Source organism: Dicentrarchus labrax, unplaced genomic scaffold, assembly GCF_905237075.1.
Source record: "Dicentrarchus labrax unplaced genomic scaffold, dlabrax2021, whole genome shotgun sequence".
Classification (NCBI taxonomy): Eukaryota; Metazoa; Chordata; class Actinopteri; family Moronidae; genus Dicentrarchus; species Dicentrarchus labrax.
Genome location: NW_026136721.1, coordinates 2,880,975 through 2,903,053, shown reverse-complemented (window position 1 = coordinate 2,903,053; position 22,079 = coordinate 2,880,975). Strand labels below are relative to the sequence as shown.

The window sequence follows — 22,079 nt, the reverse complement described above, 5'->3', positions numbered from 1 at the left end:
TCTCAGACTTGCAGCGGTAGGTCCCTCTGTCCTCAGAGCTGATGGAAGTGAGATGATAAATACCTGCTGATCCCAGAGACAGTGTTTGGTTCTCCTTGTACCAGGTATTTTTTGCTGCTTTGTTAGCATCAGCCCGACAGGTCAGAGTCACTGAACTGCCCTCCACTATGTCGCCAGAGGGACTCACTGACACAGAGGGAAGCTTTGAGGGATCTGGAATTTGAAGAACATAGGTTACAAAGTGATGGTTTGTTTCTTGCAGCAGAGTGTGGAGTCTATAGTCTTGAATGGGAAGAAGGCAGAGCAGATGAAAGTCGGCACGCTCTAACATATTACTTCTGAAGGAGCATACGGATGTCTATATACCTTTGCTCAGTTATTATTTGCAGGTAAAGATTTGAGAAATTGCTATTAAATAATAGCAAATAAGAAGTCAGACATGATGCTAATGCTGAAGGATTACATATGTCAATTGAGATTAAAATTTCTGAATACCGATAGCTGTCTGGGTTATCGCATATATTAAAACATAACAGTGTGTTACTGTCTCTTGATTCTCCCTTATTACAGACCAGGGGTGTCTCATTACCTTGGGCAAAAGTTTGTTAGTAACACAGTGAAGTAAACTCACACAGTGAAGGAGAGCTGTAATCCTCATGTCCTTTGAGAGCACAGGAGATGATGTCTTCAGGATAAAAGTCATCTTTATAATATGAAGTTTGCTCCGTCATATGTTTCTGTCCATTCTTGATCCAGACGTAGGAAAAATGACCATCCGGACTGCAGCTGCTGTGACACTTGAGCTCTGCCTCAGTATAAGACTGATGGATCATTATTCTGGTCACCTGCACCTGTAGAGCTGGATAACAAAACAGCAACGTCACTGGTTGAAATACTATAATAATCACAAAAACTCAGAGTAAGAATAACATCATCAGTCATAACTACTACAAAAGGAAAAAAAAGTGTTGGCTGCAATGTGTTGGTGTTTATATGTATCCTATTTGTGTTCATCAGTACCTGTGACAGTCAGAGTTGTACCAGGTAAAATACTGTTCCATTCAAAGCTTCCTGCTGTGAATTTGAAGTGATACTGGGCTGAATCGCTCTCTCTCAGGTCAGTGATTCTCAGAGTGGAGCGTCCTCTCTCTGTTTCAAGGACCTGAACACGACCTGCATACTGGGAGTCTTCACTGAGGTCCTCAGACTGTGAGGGACTCTGCCACTGATGACTACGTTCAGGACTGAACCAGAATTTAGAGCTGATAGTTTCATGACTGTTGTAGGTGGAAGAAATGTCCACTGATGAGCCTTTGAAGGCACAGATGCTTCTGTCAGTGTAAGTCACTCTGTTGCAGGATTGATCAAAGACACCTGAAAGAAGATGAAAATACTTTAAAAAGCACTGTTACAACTGGAGACAGACATAGAGCTCATTGAGAAGAAAAGGTGCTGAGACAGAAAGGGGAACTGGGGATGTTCATGTTAAACGTGCAGCCATGTGGGGGAGCTATAAAGCTCCATCAGAGAGTGGAAGACTGTGGAGGAAACTCACACACTGACGGAGAGGGGAAAAGCTCATATCCTTTTACAGCACATGAAATGCTGTCTGCACGATCAAAGTAGGCTGAATATTCAAGCGTTCCCTCATTTATTTTCTGTCCATTCTTGTACCAGATGTAGGAAGGACGATAGGGTAAATGACAACTGTTGAGACACTTCAGCTTGGCCCAGGAAGGAGAGAATATGTATCCTGTCCTCACCTGCACCTGGAGATGTGGATCTGTGAAAGAATAATACAGATATGTCAACCTACACACACACACACACACACACACACACACACACACACACACACACACACACACTAACACACTGACTAGTGTTTCTAAGATGTTAAAGATTGTGAAATGGACAGAATATCTTCAATTGAAAATGTTACCTGTAGCAGACCCAGTGCCTCCAGGTGAACCAGTAAAGCTTCCTGTGCATCCGGCCTCTGTGGCAGCAGGCAGATGAACTGAACAGGTTAAAAGGCAGACTATTAATTCTTAGAAAGGTAGCGTGAAGGAAAATAGTAAGTGTGTATTTTTGTTTGTTTCCTCTCTGTTCTCTGTGTGGGCAGGTTACTGCTGAGAAATGCAGAATACTGAGGTGTGAAAAACGAATGCACACTGTAATAAATGGCACTGAAATAATGAAGCAGAGATATGGATATACAATGGTTATATAATGATCACAGTAAAAAGTTGTTTCATTGACTGAGACGTCAACAAGCTGACCACTGATCTACTATGTAGTCCTCCTCTAGGAATTATTAGACAACTACTTAGTAATGACTCATCAATTATCAACATTGTTTCTTAATTAATGAGTCCTTAGCTACTCCCTATAACATTTGATTAGGAGTTACTCATTAATTAGGGGTTCCCTAGCTGGTTAGTTCCTCATTTATGTCTGGTAACTACTCAGAATCTTGTGTGTCTTATTGTGAAATGTCACCGTAGCTTCTTTGATTTCCTGTGGTCGGACTGCTGCAGAGGGTGGATGGTAAACAGTAAATGGACCTGTACTTGTATAGCGCCTTTCTAGTCTTCCGACCACTCAAAGCGCTTTTACATTACGTGCCACATTCCCCTTTTCACACACATTCACTCAGTGATGGCAAAGCCCATCGAACAGAAACTAACGCATTCATACACATTTACACAATTCAGATTTCAGTATTTTGCTCAAGGATACTTCGACATCGATCAGACCAACAACCTTCCGATTAGTCATAACCTTACAACCCGCTCTACCTCTGAGCCACAGCCGCCCCGATGGAAACTGTAGGGAAATACAGAACACTGAGGTGTGAGCAACTATTGTGGCATGTAGATAGAAAATAGTCACAACTACTGACGTTTTAAAAAAAGTCCCTCAAACTAATTTTGGCTGATGCACACGTCTGTTTTGCACACGGTGAAATTAAATCTGACTTCTGCCTGCACCCGTCACCTGTCCTTTTCCTGTAATCTGAGGATTTTCTACTGTTTGCCTATAAACCTATGTGTATCACTTTACCAATAAACTTTTCCTGCCTGTCTGTCTGCATTGCTTGCTGCCTTGTATTCACTCTGTGACAGTATCTCTACACACTTTAAAGCAACAGTAGACACACAAAGCAGCGACACAAGCTGTAAACACACCCTGGACATATTGTCTCCTTACAGCGTTGATATGGGGTTTGTGAACAGTTGCTTATTTACACATCCCGCACACACAGAACAACATTAGCATTCATTCGGAGTCGTATTTCTGGCTGTCTGATGAATTGATAATTGATGATTAGTTCATCCTGTTTAAGCTCTGGTCTGGTCTCAGCCAACTACTCACAGAAATATGTGGCTCTGTAGCAGCTTCATACTCCACAATGTTCACCAGCTAGGCTCTAACTTTGTCTGTGGTTTGGTGCTAGACAGGTAGTGTACAGTGGGCTTTGTTTCCACTGAAATCAGCTGCCTGCTGCTCCTGGAAACGAGGCTGATGAGTGAACTAAAACCAGCAAAGAAGCAGACCAGAAACCCAAAACAATGAGCTGAAAGACATAAAAACACTGTAGAGATAAACTGCAGAGTCAGGTGACACCTTTCACATTATACAGAATGATGTTGGAAGTTCCACAGAGCGATGGGTTTTATTCAACAAATTATAGATTTAGGATTTTTTCTTTGTTGGTCGTTACTTCCATCTACACAAACACAGCCTTGCTGTCTTTAAAGGTCCAATACCTCAGTTTATAAATTTTATAATGTCGAGATATAAGTGTACAGAGATGCTCTGTTGGTTAGCTTGTAGTCTCAAATTTCAAATCTTATCCTTTATTAAAACAGAAATTCTAGTGTGTTAAGTGCATTACATTAGAAGTGTAGATGTACAGTACCTTGTACAGAGAGAAGGAAGACAACAAATCCACTCGCTGCTGCTATTAAACTCATAGCTGCTCCTCACGTCTCTGTTCAATCAGCAGGTCGATCACATACACGAGAGATATTGTATGTCAGTTAGTCACAAAAAACATTTCTACATGACAAAAGGAGGATGTGGTCTTTGAATGATTCTGTCTTTCAGTGGTTGGCACAGCTGTGTTAAAAATACACTGAGGTGTTAAAGGTTTCTTCCTCTTTAAGTCAGTAATATCTGTGGCCTGGTCATGAGTGATGAGAAAAGGTCTTTTATGGTCTCTTGCATAGATCGTGGCAACTGATGAGGCAGGTACGTGCACTTTGTGTCTGGCTGCTACACAAGCTGTGGACACCTTTTCAACAAGCTCTGCCTCTTGCACTAGGTGGAAGGTCTGTCTCCGGACACAATCCAACTCCTTCCCTCGAGCTGTGTCAAACTCTGAGAGTACTAACTGTCTGCACCCTTCAGAGGACGTTCGTTCTAATTTTGCCAGGTGGAGATGAATCTAGTTCTGTGGTGCCACAGGCTTTGATCATAAGGAAACCCTTCTCTCTGGGATGGTAAAGTCCATCACCTGCATGTCCAGCTCATTCTAGCCTGAGTAGGGTAATGGTAACATGTTGGCTGCTGTTTAAGCCATTAGCTGTACAGTGCATGTCCTCATCTTCTCCGTGGAGGTAGTCTCTGAAGAAGCTTTCTATCAATGTGGTTACATCATTTCCTGAGTCCAGCAAGCACCTTAAGGGGGACACCTCCTATCTGGACATCTACTTCAGGACAGGGCCCACAGCAGGTTCCAGAAAGCATTCTTTGGTGAAGGTGTTCTTTGATTCTTCTGATTGCCTCGCATTTCCCCGCTCATAGCAAAGGAGGACCCCTGTTTTTCTTTACCGCAGGACTAGGCTGAGCAGTAGACTGACTTCCTGGCTTACGTAGTGTAGTATCTAGCCTAGTCTAGTCTAGCCATATGCCCAAGTGCTTCACACAGCAGACAGATTGGCTGACCATCATTAGTATAGTCGGGCTCGATTTTAAGTCTACCACCCCTACTACCACCTTCAGACCTGAACTGGCATTCTGTATAATGAGTTCTCGAACTGCGTCGGTTAGCCCGCCAATAGCTTAACACTGTTATGTAATTATCTTCTATCTACTTCTTGCAGAGTCAATGCTATGTCGCTCCATATTCTGATAGCCACAGTAGCCTTGTCTGAAACATACACATACTACAATCATCAACGGTTGATGTTTTTGTTTTATCAATGGACAAATTATGGGAAAGTGCAATATGAATCAGAGCAAACAAACTGATTTACATTTTATTTGTGTTCATTACTGATAAATACAAACTTTATTCTGGATAATAAACACAAAAAGAGTTTGTTTAAAGCTGAAATCTCAAACTTTGTGCACACTGTCGCCCTCTGCAGCAGTGAGAGGGAACTGAAAATGTTCCAGCTAACAAAGTGAGATAGAGCTGGGCTTATGTTTGATTTCAATGTATTTAAATATATTCTGTACATGCTGTGAAATATTGTGCTTCAAGTTCAACGTGTCTGTTTGAACAGAGTTTATTGGCTTTCTCTGCCAGGACAGGTGACATGTGACAGGACAATCAGTATTTATTAAAGGCAGATTATCACATTAAAACTTAAAATAGCATTTTGCAATCATTAGCATATGTAATGTAGGTGCACAGGTAAAAATAAAGCTTGCCCTCTCCTCAGATCTTCTGCTCCATGCTGCTGCTGACTGCCTGTGCTGCTGACTCCTACCTGCTGCTGCTACTGAAAACTCAACATGAAAACTTTTGGAGTTGAAGGTAAATGTATCCACTTCCCCCACATCCTCCACAGCCTCGCTCTCCACTGGACTACTTCAGTGTTGTACTTGTCTCTGTCTCCATCCAGGTGAGTCCCCTCTGGTTTGACTGCATCTGAAGAAAATCACATCAAGTTCTGTTGAGTTATTTCTCAGAAATGGAACTAGGAAGTTGTTTGAGTTTGTTTCCATTCAGCAGACTCCAACCTGATGGACCTTCACACCAGGTGTTCCTGCTCCTCTGTGTCTTCTGTCTGTGCTGCAGTGACGCTGTTCAAGGCGGAGACGTTGATATGATCAGAAACAGACTGCAGCTGATGGGAGACACAACAAGATGAGAGTCAAAGTCCTCAGAAATGGAATTTGGATACAAACTCATTTGATATTAAAATGTGCTCTTTGGTACAAAGGACATCTGCAGTAAATGTGGCTGGAAAATGTAAATACACATTGGTGGTTTCTGATAAGGAAGATGCTACTAATCAAGTTATATGTAATGAGTGCCTCTGAATCTATAATCCAACAGATGACAACCCTTTGGTAGAGTAAGTTCTGTCACTGTGGCCCAATATCTCTCTCACCTCCATAGTCTCTGTGGGTTCATTTGGTTCAGTGCTGGAGCTCAGAGTTTTCTTCTTCCTGAATTCAATCCAAAAGCAAAAATACAAAGTTTAATAGAAAACTTCTAAACTGTGACAATAAACATTCAATCAGTGATGTTTTCAGTGATTTAACTGATTCATTTTAGTTTCACCTCATCCACAGACAAAACAGAAGCAGAGGAATCGGCATCACAACCACCAGAGTCAACCTGATGATATTTATCATCACTGTTGAGTTCCCTAGAAATGGAGACAGACAGTTATTAGATATACTGTACTGGACCTCACTAGTAGGGTTTGATTCATGAATCACTTTACCAGGTGATACTGTCTGTTAATCAGTCAGTTATTGTCATGGAGAAACTCACCTGCTACAGCAATCAGATGTAAGGTGGAGTTATGACGTCCTCTTGCATTCTGGGCTTCACAGTAATAATTCCCACTGTGTTCAGGTCTGAAGTCAGTGATGATGAAGATCTGTCCTGATGCTTTTGGTGAGTCTTCATTCTCCTTGTACCAGGTATAATTAGCTGCTGGGTTAGCATCACTGCTACAGGTCAGAGTCACTGTACTGTTGTCCACTATCTCACCAGAGGGACTCACTGACACAGAGGGAACCCTCGGAGCATCTGGAGGACGAAATGTACACAGAGACAACTCATCAACATCAGTGAATGTGTGTATGGTCATTTTTCAACATAGTAAAAGTAGGTGGTTGCTTAGAGAGCGGAGGGTGAAGTATTTTATAATGAATTCCTCTGATGCCGGTTTGAATCTGGATCCCAAAACTGCATAAAACTCCTAAAATCTCCTGGAGCTGCTCAGTGAATTACAGCAGACTGTGAATGTGAAGCAAGTAGAGCTGAAGAAAGTACACATGATCAGTAAAACCTCCTCCTGCAAACACTGGACAGATTTAAGTTGTTCTTTTTAAATAAAGTGTTTCACTCACATTTCACATTAATAGAGATGTATTGAGATGTTCTCCTCCCCAGCTCATTCTCAGCTGTACAGTAATACTCTCCAGAGTCAGAGGACTGGATGGACCTGAAGACAAGCTGTGGTTCTTTACTGAGAGGATGAAGGTCTGGATCTCCATTCTTCTTGTACCAGGTATAATTAGCTGCTGGGTTAGCATCACTGCTACAGGTCAGAGTCACTGAACTGCCCTCCACTATCTCACCAGAGGGACTCACTGACACAAAGGGAAGCTTCGGATGATCTGCAGAAGATATGTACATGAAATAAAGATTAGAATATGTTATCACAGATTACAACAATTTGAATTAAAATGTTTTTTGTTTCTTTCTTTTTGATTATTCCTTGTATTTGTCACAGTGGCTGTCCAGAGTGCTGATCCTGGAGCTGTCCCTGGTTAGACTCCTGCTGGTGGGAACTGACAGCCCCACTAGTTCTGTTTTACTTTTGTTGTTTGCTGTTAGAAACCAGTTTCATATTATTTTATCCTCCTCTGTGGTTGTAGCAGCACTAATGTTTGTTGGATTTACCATTAATAAGTAAAAGACAGTCTGTCTGTCTGTCTATCTGTCATGAAAATATATTCAGAAACTGGTAACTCTTTTTTAAAAGTTTTACCATGAAACAGTTTCAGACTGGCACTATCCAATATCCAAAATCTGATAACAATGAGTTTTAGAGGAACCCAGTGTGTATGTATGGTTGTTTTTATCCTGACACAGTGAAGTAAACTCACACACTGAGGGAGAGCCGTAATTCTCATGTCCTTTCAAAGCACAAGAGATGATGTCTCTGGGATAAAACCGGTCTTTATAAGAAGATGTCTCCACCGATGTGATTTTCGTTCCATTCTTGAACCAGACGAAGGAAAGAAGACCATCTGGACTGCAGCTGCTGTGACACTTCAGCTCTGCCTCAGTATAAGACTGATAGACTTTTATTCTGGTCACCTGAACCTGCAGAGCTGGATATGAGAACAAGAATCAATATTATTATCACTGGTTCTAAAAGAAATGGCTGATAGATGTACATACACATCAACACAACAGTTACTATTCCTACAAGTAGCAGCGAGCATTAGTAACTACACAACAGTAATTACACAAACTCATGATGATGATCATTATCAACATGTTCAGTGTTGTTAAATATACTATGTTGGTGTATTTCCATCAGTTTGTGTTCATCAGTACCTGTGACAGTCAGAGTTGTACCAGGTAAAATACTGTTCCATTCAAAGCTTCCTGCTGTGAATTTGAAGTGATACTGGGCTGAATCGCTCTCTCTCAGGTCAGTGATTCTCAGAGTGGAGCGTCCTCTCTCTGTTTCAAGGACCTGAACACGACCTGCATACTGGAAGTCTTCACTGAGGTCCTCAGACTGTGAGGGACTCTGCCACTGATGACTACGTTCAGGACTGAACCAGAATTTAGATCTGATAGTTTTATGACTGTTGTAGTTGGAAGAAATGTCCACTGATGAGCCTTTGAAGGCACAGATGCTTCTGTCAGTGTAAGTCACTCTGTTGCAGGATTGACCAAAGACACCTGAAAGATATTTAAACCAGAGTTGGTGAAAATGTCCATATTAAAAATACATGTAGTTATAAGTCTCCAGCAGATGGCGCTGTGTTAGCGGAAGACTGTGTAGTAAACTCACACACTGAAGGAGAGGGGGAATCCTCATGTCCTTTAACAGCACAGGAATAACTGTCTGCAGAGTAAAAGTAGTCTGAATAAGATGAAGATGTTTCTGTCTGAATCTTCTGTCCATTTTTGTACCAGACGTAGGAAGGATGATCAGGTAGATGACAACCTCTTTGACACTTCAGCTTTGCCCAGTAAGACAACCAACTCGTTCCGCTGACCAGCACCTGGAGACCTGGATCTGTGAAGAAGGAACAGGAATGTGATTTTAGACAAAACTATCAACATACACACAGACAAATACACACAACACATTTATGTTATTGTTCTGTAGATGTTAAACATTTGGAATAATTAACAGATGAATGAAAATGTTACCTGTGACCAACAAAGTGACTCCAGGTGAACCAGTATATCTTCCACCTGGTTGGTTTGTTATGAACCTGAACTTGTACTCAGCTGAATCGCTCTCTCTCAGGTCTGTGATTCTCAGAGTGCAGATGTTGTTGTCACAGTGATACTGAACACGACCTGAATACTCTGAGTCTGTTCTCAGATCCACAAATTCATTTCCATTCACTTTAGTAAACCAGGATGTTTTCTCAACTGTAGTATCACGGCCATATATTCTGGATGGATATCTGTATGTGCAGCGTATGTCCACTGTTGATCCTTTTAAGGCACAGATCTCAGTAGAGCTGTAAGTCACTGGCCAGTCATTCTGACCCTGTATCACTTTAACACAGAGCACATCAGAGACTACAATCAGACTCTAAACAACATCAAGAAGACCGACAGATGGAGCAAACTGTCTAAAAGGAGGGAGGATTGTAGTGGGAGCACTGGGAGGTCAGGTCTGGCTCTACTTATCCTTTCTAACGCCTGTTTTAAAAATGGGTATACACTGTGAATAAAGTTTTATTGTTGTTTCTTGTTAATGCAAAAGTTAGAATGAGTGAATGCAAAGGAAGTCAAAGATATACAGATGATCTCTGCAGTTAATCTGTAAGAGCACTGAGGCTGGACGTCATACAGAGGGTGCAGAGAAGGAACGGCAACGTATTGAAACTGTGTACTTTAACACAGTAGTTATTGACCTGGCTGAAGAATACATATCAGAAGGGTGTGATACATAAAAATAGTCTGCTGTGCTCGGTTGCTTGACTGTCTGTGGTCAGGCTGCTGCAGAGTGAGAATGGAAACTGACCTCTGGTATAGAAACTGTGATATGAAGATAACACAAACTAATTTAAGACTTCATTCTGGCTGATGTACAAGCTGATAATCTTCTGTGTATCACTTTACCATCAAAATCACTTAAATGTTCCCGTCTGCCTGGTTGTCTGCATTTGGGTTCTTTTCCTTGATACCTTGTATACAGCCTGTGACAGTTTGTTTATTGTAGTCAAAGCAACAGTAGACACACTTATAGCAGCACAACAAGCTGTAAACACAACATGGACGCATTGTCTCCTTATAGAGTTGATATGGGGTTTGTGAACAGTTGCTTATTTACACATGTGAATGCATGCATGTTTCTGGCTGTCTGGTGAATGTTAGTCCATTACTCTCTCTTGTTTTAGCTCTGGTCTGGTCTCAGCCAACTACTGAGGGAAATATCTGGCTCTGTAGCAGCTACATACTCCACAATGTTCTCAAGCTATTAGTAACTTGTCCTTTGGTGCTGGATGGGAGCGTATACTGGGTTTTTAGAGCTTTTTCACTAAAACAGCTTCTAACACAACGAGCTGAAAAACCCTAAAAACACTCTGTAGAGCTGAGAGGAAGTGCAGATAATTCTCTGTGGCTGCGAAGCAACGCCCTTCACATTATACAGTCATTGTATAAACTGTTAATACAAAAATATTCATTATGATAAATAGCATGATCCCAGCTCATTTTGTTCAATAGATTATTTAAAGGATTTAAAGGAGGATTCAGAGCTCTTTAAAGGTGAACAATACCTCAGTTTATAAAGTTTATCATGTATAGGTATAAGTGTACAGAGATGCTGCTGATATAAAAACAGACACAGTTCTCTGTTGGTTGTCCTGTACAGACTGCAGACATCACACCACATTGAAAACATCACACATCAAATCTTTCTATTTACTAAAAACCCCTCAGACTTTCTGACGTGTGCTAACTGCTAACTTCATATCAGTGTAGATGTACAGTACCTTGTACAGAGAGAAGGAAGACGACAAATCCACTCGCTGCTGCTGTTAAACTCATAGCTGCTCCTCACGTCTCTGTTCAATCAGCAGGTCGATCACATACACGAGAGATACTGTATGTCAGTTAGTCACAAAAAACATTTCTACATGATAAAAAGGGTGTACTTTTTACTCTCTCATTTCACAGATATAGAGGTGTTAAAAGCTGACCGGGCTTCCTTCCTCTTTCTTATTAATGGGCATTAAAAGACACCTCCCTACTGCTGTTTTTCAAACGACACACTAACTTTTTAAAATGTCGTTTATTGAAACGGATCAACTGACCGACCAACTTTGCCATCCTTAAAGCCATGAGGGTTTAGGGATGGCTAGCATGCATAAAAACAGGAACATATCAGTGAAGTGAACACTCAGTGTAACACTGGTCCAAAGGCGAGGAACCACACAGCAACGGTTCAATCAGCCCTTGATTTTAATGAGATTGGATTCAATTAAAAAGCCTAAACCAGACCTTCATCAGTCTGTGTGAGATAGACAGAGACAGAGCAGGAAAGAGGAAGTGAGGTCACACACACACACACACACACACACACACACACACACACACACACACACACACACACACACACACTCTCTGTATTGTGTGAAAAGTTGACGCACTGACAGATAAGACAGAGCAGCACAGTGTCTCTCCTCTCACACAGTGTGCATACAGGTGGGTGTGTGAGACAGAGTTGCTATGGTTACGGGGATGTTCTCTGCAACTCTGTAGTTTGAACATCATTTCACTTCCCTCTCACTGCTGCAGAGGGCGACAGTGTGCACACAGTTTGAGAGCTTTAAACAAACTCTTTTTGTGTTTATTATCCAGAATAAAGTTTGTATTTATCAGAAATGAACACAAATAAAATGTAAATCAGTTTGCTCTGACTTATTTCCCACTTTCACATTATTCCTCCATCAATAAAACTTAATGTAATAAACCTTTGCACTGGTAATACACACCCTAAAACAACAAGCAGCTGCTTGATAAAATAAAGCTGACTCACCAGTTTGCCTTGATGGGACAACAGTTGAAAAGAACTGGTGGTTCTGGGGTCAGTGGAGATTCGGGGTTAAGCCTTAAAATCTTTGAATGTGTCTGAGGATAGGTGACGATCAATAAGTATTACAATATGAGTGAGCAATAATATGAAGGAACAGTACCATTATTCATATTGATATCATGTTTATCATTTCAAACACACTCTTAACTCCTTTAACACACACTCCCTAGACACTTGTTCATTGACTCTGTCAACTAAAGTCACACTGAGCTTATTCTGCTAGTGTGTCTGTGTGCAGAGAAAGCTTATTTAACATATTTATTTATATTCATGTATGAAGGAGTGGCTTTGAGGCTTCTTCTTATTTGCTGTGAGATTTGAACGGGCAGCATGAGACATGTGACACAGACACAGAGCGGCCCCATAACCATAGCAACTCTGTCTCACAGTGTGTGTGTGTGTGTGTGTGTGTGTGTGTATGTGTGTGTGTAAGTGTTTGTATTAGTGACGTCACTTCCTCTGTCCTGCTCTGTGTTCCTGTGGCAAAGATTTTTTAAAACGTTAAAATGTTTATTGTCTAAACTTTATCTCACACAGACTGATGAAGGTCTGGTTCAGGCTTTTTAATTGAATCCAATCTCATTAAAATCAAGGGCTGATTGAACCGTTGCTGTGTGGTTCCTCGCCTTTGGACCAGTGTTACACTGAGTGTTCACTTCACTGATATGTTCCTGTTTTTATGCATGCTAGCCATCCCTAAACCCTCATGGTTTTAAGGATGGCAAAGTTGGTCGGTCAGTTGATCCGTTTCAATAAACTACATTTTAAAAAGTTAATGTGTCGTTTGAAAAACAGCAGTAGGAAGGTGTCTTTTAATGCCCAGTAATAGAAAGAAGAAGGAAGCCCGGTCAGCTTTTAACACCTCTATATCTGTGAAACACAACTGAACAGAGACAAACTGTCTTTAAAGACCACATCCTCCTTTTGTCATGTAGAAATGTTTTTTGTGACTAACTGACATACAGTATCTCTCTTGTATGTGATCGACCTGCTGATTGAACAGAGACGTGAGGAGCAGTTATGAGTTTAACAGCAGCAGCGAATGGATTTGTTGTCTTCCTTCTCTCTGTACAAGGTACTGTACATCTACACTGATATGAAGTTAGCAGTTAGCACACGTCAGAAAGATTAGAAAGATTTGATGTGTGATGTTTTCAATGTGGTGTGATGTCTGCAGTCTGTACAGGACAACCAACAGAGAACTGTGTCTGTTTTTATATCAGCAGCATCTCTGTACACTTATACCTATACATGATAAACTTTATAAACTGAGGTATTGTTCACCTTTAAAGAGCTCTGAATCCTCCTTTAAATCCTCTAAATAATCTATTGAACAAAATGAGTTGGGATCATGCTATTTATCATAATGAATATTTTTGTATTAACAGTTTATACAATGACTGTATAATGTGAAGGGCGTTGCTTCGCAGCCACAGAGAATTATCTGCACTTCCTCTCAGCTCTACAGAGTGTTTTTAGGGTTTTTCAGCTTGTTGTGTTAGAAGCTGTTTTAGTGAAAAAGCTCTAAAAACCCAGTATACGCTCCCATCCAGCACCAAAGGACAAGTTACTAATAGCTTGAGAACATTGTGGAGTATGTAGCTGCTACAGAGCCAGATATTTCCCTCAGTAGTTGGCTGAGACCAGACCAGAGCTAAAACAAGAGAGAGTAATGGACTAACATTCACCAGACAGCCAGAAACATGCATGCATTCACATGTGTAAATAAGCAACTGTTCACAAACCCCATATCAACTCTATAAGGAGACAATGCGTCCATGTTGTGTTTACAGCTTGTTGTGCTGCTATAAGTGTGTCTACTGTTGCTTTGACTACAATAAACAAACTGTCACAGGCTGTATACAAGGTTTCAAGGAAAAGGACCCAAATGCAGACAACCAGGCAGGCGGGAACATTTAAGTGATTTTAATGGTAAAGTGATACACAGAAGATTATCAGCTTGTACATCAGTCAGAATTAAGTGTCTGTTTTTAAAAGTTAGTAGTAATTTTATCTCTTAAATAAGTCTTTTTGTGTTATCTTCATATCACAATAGTTTCCCACGCCTCAGAGTTCTGCATTTCTCTATCCACACTCTGCAGCAACCTGACAACAGAAAGTTAAGCACACAAGCACAGCAGACTATTTTTTATGTACCACACTCATATTTAATCTTCTGCTTTTTTATCTGGTTCAGTAACTGTGTTAAATAATAAAGTCTCAATATGTTCCTTCTCTGCACCCTCTGTATGACGTCCAGCCTCAGTGCTCTTACAGATTAACTGCAGAGATCATCTGTATATCTTTGACTTCCTTTGCATTCACTCATTCTAACTTTTGCATTAACAAGAAACAACAATAAAACTTTATTCACAGTGTATACCCATTTTTAAAACAGGCGTTAGAATGTAGAGCCAGTCCTGACCTCCCTGAGGCCCTAAGTATAATTCTACTAAGGGGCCCTCTGACCTGACCCATGAGCCATGTAAACCATCTTCCATTGTCACACAGTCACAGCTGACCTCCCAGTGCTCCCACAAAAATCCTCCCTCCTTTAAGACAGTTTGCTCCATCTGTCGGTCTTCTTGATGTTGTTTAGAGTGTGATTGTAGTTTCTGATGTGCTCTGTGTTACAGTGATACAGGGTCAGAATGACTGGGGAGTGACTTACAGCTCTACTAAGCTCTGTGCCTTAAAAGGATCAACAGTGGACATACGCGGCACATACAGATACCCATCCAGAATATATGGCCGTGATACTACAGTTGAGAACACATTCTGGTTTACTAAAGTGAATGGAGATGTACCTGTGGATCTGAGAACAGACTCAGAGTATTCAGGTCGTGTTCAGTATCACTGTGACAACAACATCTGCACTCTGAGAATCACAGACCTGAGAGAGAGCGACTCAGCTGAGTACAAGTTCAAGTTCATAACAAACCAACCAGGTGGAAGTTATACTGGTTTACCTGGAGTCACTTTGTTGGTCACAGGTAACATTTTCATTCATCTGTTAATTATTCCAAATGTTCAACATCTAGAGAACAATAATATAAATGTGTTGTGTGTATTTGTCTGTGTGTATGTTGATAGTTTTGTCTAAAATCACATTCCTGTTCCTTCTTCACTGATCCAGGTCTCCAGGTGCTGGTCAGCATAACGCATCCCACCATGTATCCTACCTGGAGAGAGCTGAAGTGTCAAAGCAGTTGTCGTCTACCTGATCATCCTTCCTACGTCTGGTACAAAAATGGACAGAAAATTCCAACAGTAACATCTTCATCTTATTCAGGCTACTTTTACTCTGCAGACAGTTATTCCTGTGCTGTTAAAGGACATGAGGATTCCCCCTCTCCTTCAGTGTGTGAGTTTACTACACAGTCTTCCACTAACACAGCGCCATCTGCTGGAGACTTATAACTACATGTATTTTTAATATGGACATTTTCACCAACTCTGGTTTAAATATCTTTCAGGTGTCTTTGGTCAATCCTGCAACAGAGTGACTTACACTGACAGAAGCATCTGTGCCTTCAAAGGCTCATCAGTGGACATTTCTTCCAACTACAACAGTCATAAAACTATCAGATCTAAATTCTGGTTCAGTTCTGAACGTATTCATCAGTGGCAGAGTCCCTCACAGTCTGAGGACCTCAGTGAAGACTCCCAGTATGCAGGTCGTGTTCAGGTCCTTGAAACAGAGAGAGGACGCTCCACTCTGAGAATCACTGACCTGAGAGAGAGCGATTCAGCCCAGTATCGCTTCAAATTCACAGCAGGAAGCTTTGAATGGAACAGTATTTTACCTGGAACAACTCTGACTGTCACAGGTACTGATGAACACAAACTGATGGAAATACACCAACATAGTATATTTAACAACACTGAACATGTTGATAATGATCATCATCATGAGTTTGTGTAATTACTGTTGTGTAGTTACTAGGGGTGTAACGGTACACACAAGTCACGGTTCGGGACGTACCTCGGTATGAGGGTCACGGTTCGGTATGGGTTCGGTGCAATGAGGAAAAAAAATTTAAAAATCACATATAAAAGACTAGCTTTTTTTAATTTATTTTGAACAGACACCAATTGACTGCAAAATAAAAAACCATCTCCTGTTATAAAAGTAAAAAATAAATAGAATAAAACATAAAACAAATGTATTAGGAGGGTTCTCATTCTGTTAATACAGAGGAAAAGATAGACTGAGGTTGTCAGGTAGCACTTCTTGCCAACTGGCGCGAGGAAAAAAACGTCTTTGGTGCAACAACTTATCCCCGCTGCTTTTAAGCCACCTCTTGACATTAACCCAAAGACGGGTTTTTTCCTTGCACCAGTGACAGATATGTCGGGGTGATGCCGTCTTATGTGGGTTAGCATGTTTGAGGTGTTGCCAGCAACATGCCGCACCTCCGTGAAACATCACCGGCAGGTCCACCAGTCGCATGCCATCACCATTATATTGTACTGGGAAGCCAAAGTGCTCCCAAACAGCTGATTTAAATGAAGCCGGCGGCTCCTCCAACTCCACACTTTCCATCACTTTTCTTCTTTGTCCTTTTTTGTAACTACTTCTTCTTCTTCTGTAACGACTGTTTCTGGCAGCTTTTAGGCTCATTACCTCCACCTGGATTAAAGTGAGGACTCGACTTTTTTTTAAACTCACTCAGACGAATGTATGACTGCGTGCACCGAACCGTGACGCCCGTACCGTGACGGTTCGGGACGAATACAAATACCGTTACACCCCTAGTAGTTACTAATGCTCGCTGCTACTTGTAGGAATTGTAACTGTTGTGTTGATGTGTATGTACATCTATCAGCCATTTCTTTTAGAACCAGTGATAATAATATTGATTCTTGTTCTCATATCCAGCTCTGCAGGTTCAGGTGACCAGAATAAAAGTCTATCAGTCTTATACTGAGGCAGAGCTGAAGTGTCACAGCAGCTGCAGTCCAGATGGTCGTCTTTCCTACGTCTGGTTCAGAAACAGAACAGAAATCCCATTGACGGAAATGTCTATTAAATACCAGTTTTATTCCGGAGACATCATCACTTGTGCTTTGAAAGGACATGAGAATTACAGCTCTCCCTCAGTGTGTGAGTTTACTTCCCTGTGTCAGGATAAAAACAACCATACATACACACTGGGTTCCTCTAAAACTCATTGTTATCGGATTTTGGATATTGGATAGTGCCAGTCTGAAACTGTTTTATGGTAAAACTTTAAAAAAAGAGTTACCAGTTTCTGAAGATGTTTTCATGACAGATAGACAGACAGACTGTCTTTTACTTATTAATGGTAAATCCAACAAACATAAGTGCTGCTACAACCACAGAGGAGGATAAAATAATATGAAACTGGTTTCTAACAGCAAACAACAAAAGTAAAACAGAACTAGTGGGGCTGTCAGTTCCCACCAGCAGGAGTCTAACCAGGGACAGCTCCAGGATCAGCACTCTGGACAGCCACTGTGACAAATACAAGGAATAATCAAAAAGAAAGAAACAAAAAACATTTTAATTCAAATTGTTGTAATCTGTGATAACATATTCTCTATATTCTCTATAATCTTTATTTCATGTACGTATCGTCCTCCAGATGCTCCGAGGCCTCCCTCTGTGTCAGTGAGTCCCTCTGGTGAGATAGTGGACAACAGTACAGTGACTCTGAACTGTAGCAGTGATGCTAACCCAGCAGCTAATTATACCTGGAACAAGAAGAATGGAGATCCAGACCTTCATCCTCTCAGTAAAGAACCACAGCTTGTCTTCAGGTCCATCCAGTCCTCTGACTCTGGAGAGTATAACTGTACAGCTGAGAACGAGCTGGGGAGGAGAACATCTCAATACATCTCTATTAATGTGAAATGTGAGTGAAACACTTTATTTAAAAATAACAACTTAAATCTGTCCAGTGTTTTGCAGGAGGAGGTTTTACTGATCATGTGTACTTTCTTCAGCTCTACTTGCTTCACATTCACAGTCTGCTTTAATTCACTGAGCAGCTCCAGGAGATTTCAGGAGTTTTATGCAGTTTTGGGATCCTGATTCAAACTGTCACACATGCATTTGTCAGATCACATTCAAAGTTTAAAATGCTGATAGACACAGCTATTCACAGTTTATAATTTAAATGTTGTTTGTGCTACTGTTGTAAATCACATTTAACCTAGAATAGTGATGGTCTAATACGGACCAATTTCCAAGGAGGACTTTGTTAAAATACAACGAGTGTACAAAGTTGGGTTTGGGGTCCAAGAGGATTTTTTGTACATCTGGACATGATCTACGTGTGTACTGATTTTCATATTTCAGTAAGACCTACTGTTGGGGCTGTTCTATAGGGGGCTCTGTCTAGCCATTTTTCCATGCACGTGTTAAAGACCCATAGAACACATAATGTTTCACCGTGACTGGTGTGTGCCATATTTTTTTATGACTTTTTCAGCATGTTGCAGGCGCCAAAAATCTTTTTAGAGTAAAATAAAAATAAAAATTCTTGCAGATACAATGGAGCCTTTGGAGCGCTCACTGTTTGGGCCCTAATTGTGATTTATTATCGGTCTTTTGAGTCAAGAGGCAATGTGGTGGCTCAGTGGTTAGCGCTATTACCTCACAACAAGAAGCTCCTGGGTTTGATCCCAGACTGGGGCACAGCCTTTTTGCATGGAGTTTGTATGTTCTTTCTATTTGCGTGGGTTTCTTCCGACCATTAAAACATGTATGTTAGGTTAATTTCTCCAGTCAGTGACTGGCTAAGGTCTCGAGTTGGTCCCTGGATGATGATTGATTCATGAATCAAACCCTCCTAGTGAGGTCCAGTACAGTATATCTAATAACTGTCTGTCTCCATTTCTAGGGAACTCAACAGTGATGATAAATATCATCAGGTTGACTCTGGTGGTTGTGATGCCGATTCCTCTGCTACTGTTTTGTCTGTGGATGAGGTGAAACCAAAATGAATCAGTTAAATCACTGAAAACATCACTGATTGAATGTTTATTGTCACAGGTCAGAGGTTTTCTATTAAACTTTGTATTTTTGTTTTTGGATTGAATTCAGGAAGAAGAAAACTCTGAGCTCCAGCACTGAACCAAATGAACCCACAGAGACTATGGAGGTGAGAGAGATATTGGGCCACAGTGACAGAACTTACTCTACCAAAGGGTTGTCATCTGTTGGATTATAGATTCAGAGGCACTCATTACATATAACTTGATTAGTAGCATCTTCCTCATCAGAAACCACCAATGTGTATTTACATTTTCCAGCCACATTTACTGCAGATGTCCTTTGTACCAAAGAGCACATTTTAATATCAAATGAGTTTGTATCCAAATTCCATTTCTGAGGACTTTGACTCTCATCTTGTTGTGTCTCCCAACAGCTGCAGTCTGTTTCTGATCATATCAACGTCTCCGCCTTGAACAGCGTCACTGCAGCACAGACAGAAGACACAGAGGAGCAGGAACACCTGGTGTGAAGGTCCGTCAGGTTGGAGTCTGCTGAATGGAAACAAACTCAAAACAACTTCCTAGTTCCATTTCTGAGAAATAACTCAACAGAACTTGATGTGATTTTCTTCAGATGCAGTCAAACCAGAGGGGACTCACCTGGATGGAGACAGAGACAAGTACAACACTGAAGTAGTCCAGTGGAGAGCGAGGCTGTGGAGGATGTGGGGGAAGTGGATACATTTACCTTCAACTCCAAAAGTTTTCATGTTGAGTTTTCAGTAGCAGCAGCAGGTAGGAGTCAGCAGCACAGGCAGTCAGCAGCAGCATGGAGCAGAAGATCTGAGGAGAGGGCAAGCTTTATTTTTACCTGTGCACCTACATTACATATGCTAATGATTGCAAAATGCTATTTTAAGTTTTAATGTGATAATCTGCCTTTAATAAATACTGATTGTCCTGTCACATGTCACCTGTCCTGGCAGAGAAAGCCAATAAACTCTGTTCAAACAGACACGTTGAACTGGAAGCACAATATTTCACAGCATGTACAGAATATATTTAAATACATTGAAATCAAACATAAGCCCAGCTCTATCTCACTTTGTTAGCTGGAACATTTTCAATGTATTGCAGTGGCTGATTGAAATAAACATCCAGCTTCCACAACAACTCTGTAGTTTGAACATCATTTCAGTTCCCTCTCACTGCTGCAGAGGGCGACAGTGTGCACAAAGTTTGAGATTTCAGCTTTAAACAAACTCTTTTTGTGTTTATTATCCAGAATAAAGTTTGTATTTATCAGTAATGAACACAAATAAAATGTAAATCAGTTTGTTTGCTCTGACTTATTTCCCACTTTCACATTATTTGTCATTCAATAAAACTTAATGTAATAAACCTTTGCACTGGTAATACACACCCTAAAACAACAAGCAGCTGCTTGATGAAATAAAGCTGACTCACCAGTTTGCCTTGATGGGACAAGAAATTAAAAGAACACAAAAATATAGAATATTCAAAAATACAATATCAGTGAATACCCTCATGTCATGATGATATTATCAATAAAACATTTGCACATGAGTCTGTAAGTACTCACTGAAAAGCCCTCAGATAGTTTAAAAACTAAATGTGAACACACATTTAAATACAGTTGTAGGAAGTGTGACTCAGCTGGGGGTAATTATTCAAGTCAGCCATGTTTGATCACAGTGTTGCTTGTGTAGTTCCTGAAGTGAATTATGGCGTTGTACCGGTGCTGTTTTAAAGTCTTTTTTAACTTTGTGCTGTATTTTATACAACAACAAACCTTTTGAGAATCATCAGTCAAATGGTTGGACAATCATTCAGCCAGGGTTGCTATAATATCAGTTTATTGTCTCATTAACATTATATTCTCAATCTCTCTGTTTGCTGGTATGAAATGTAAATGTTAAACCACTCAAATGACACCATCACTTACTCTGCACCTGCCTCTCCTTTGGACCAGTGTCACACTGAGTGTTCAGTTCACTGATCAGTTCCTGTTTCAGTGCATGTCAGCCAAGTTGATTGGTCAGTCTGAACATTTCCTTAAACAACATTTCAGATGTTAATGTAGGGGCGGTCCAGTAGCTCACAACGTAGAGCTGAAGCCCCATGCACCAATGCTGAGCCCCTGCTGCAGAGACCGTGGGCTCGACCCCCAACTGTGGCCCTTTGCAGCGTGTCAACCCCTTTCTCTCTGCCTCCATCTCCTGTCTGTCTTCAGCTCTCTCTGTCCATCAAAGACATAAAAAGACAGAATATATATATTTAATAAAAAAAGAAGTTCATGTGTTCTTTGTATAACAATAGTAAGAATCATTTCTTAATTTAAACTTGGTGATTTACAGGCTCTTTTCATGCATGTTAATGAAGTTAAAGAGGAAGAAAGCCAGGGCAACGTTTCACACCTTGATGTCTTACTGTACAAACCACAGAGAGACAAACTGTCTTCAGATATCACATGCTCTTTTTTAATGTACAAATATATATTGTGATTAACTGACATACAGTATTCAACCCCCAGTATGTGATCGACAGAGACGTGAGGAGCAGCTATGAGTTTAACAGCAGCAGCGAGTGGATTTGTTGTCTTCCTTCTCTCTGTACAAGGTACTGTACATCTACACTGACATGAAGTTAGCAGTTAGCACACGTCAGAAATGAAGAGGTGTGGTTTTGGTAAAGAAAAAGATTTGATGTTTGCTGCGATGTGTTGTGATCCCTGAAACAGCAGACATTCACCAGTCTGCTAATGTCCATGACCAGACAATATGTCCATGCTGTGCTGCTTTAAGTGTCTCTATTGTA

The 22,079-nt window shown here is 40.8% G+C and overlaps 2 protein-coding genes and 1 long non-coding RNA gene across 15 annotated transcripts in view; 1 reads left to right on the top strand and 2 right to left on the bottom strand.

Annotated features, from left to right (window-relative positions):
- Positions 1–22,079, bottom strand: part of LOC127355448 (B-cell receptor CD22-like) — a 41,723-nt gene that overhangs the window by 8,735 nt on the left and 10,909 nt on the right. For 2 of the 8 annotated variants that reach the window (XM_051386337.1, XM_051386335.1), the window contains exons 2-9: positions 9,374–9,730; positions 9,009–9,236; positions 8,543–8,896; positions 8,086–8,313; positions 7,324–7,593; positions 6,740–7,000; positions 6,524–6,611; positions 6,351–6,408 (exon numbers count right to left, since the gene is read on the bottom strand). In XM_051386337.1, the coding sequence (XP_051242297.1) occupies positions 6,351–6,408; positions 6,524–6,611; positions 6,740–7,000; positions 7,324–7,593; positions 8,086–8,313; positions 8,543–8,896; positions 9,009–9,236; positions 9,374–9,730 (1,844 nt within the window). Of the gene's footprint in view, positions 1–5,253; positions 5,885–5,976; positions 6,084–6,350; positions 6,409–6,523; positions 6,612–6,739; positions 7,001–7,323; positions 7,594–8,085; positions 8,314–8,542; positions 8,897–9,008; positions 9,237–9,373; positions 9,731–22,079 lie in introns of those variants that run through there. The other 6 variants (XM_051386332.1, XM_051386333.1, XM_051386338.1 and 3 more) reach the window with 6 other exon arrangements.
- Positions 13,199–22,079, top strand: part of LOC127355447 (B-cell receptor CD22-like) — a 28,781-nt gene continuing 19,900 nt past the window's right edge. For 3 of the 6 annotated variants that reach the window (XM_051386328.1, XM_051386327.1, XM_051386325.1), the window contains exons 1-5: positions 13,199–13,353; positions 14,915–15,271; positions 15,415–15,642; positions 15,755–16,108; positions 17,161–17,385. In XM_051386328.1, the coding sequence (XP_051242288.1) occupies positions 13,299–13,353; positions 14,915–15,271; positions 15,415–15,642; positions 15,755–16,108; positions 17,161–17,385 (1,219 nt within the window). In that variant the 5' untranslated portion in view covers positions 13,199–13,298. Of the gene's footprint in view, positions 13,354–14,914; positions 15,272–15,414; positions 15,643–15,754; positions 16,109–17,160; positions 17,386–17,887; positions 18,158–19,147; positions 19,236–19,350; positions 19,409–19,675; positions 19,783–19,875; positions 20,590–22,079 lie in introns of those variants that run through there. The other 3 variants (XM_051386329.1, XM_051386330.1, XM_051386326.1) reach the window with 3 other exon arrangements.
- Positions 21,102–21,781, bottom strand: LOC127355451 (uncharacterized). Its single transcript, XR_007881759.1, has 2 exons — positions 21,680–21,781; positions 21,102–21,501 (listed from the first exon to the last, which is right to left on the bottom strand). It is a non-coding gene; the product is annotated as an uncharacterized LOC127355451 (long non-coding RNA).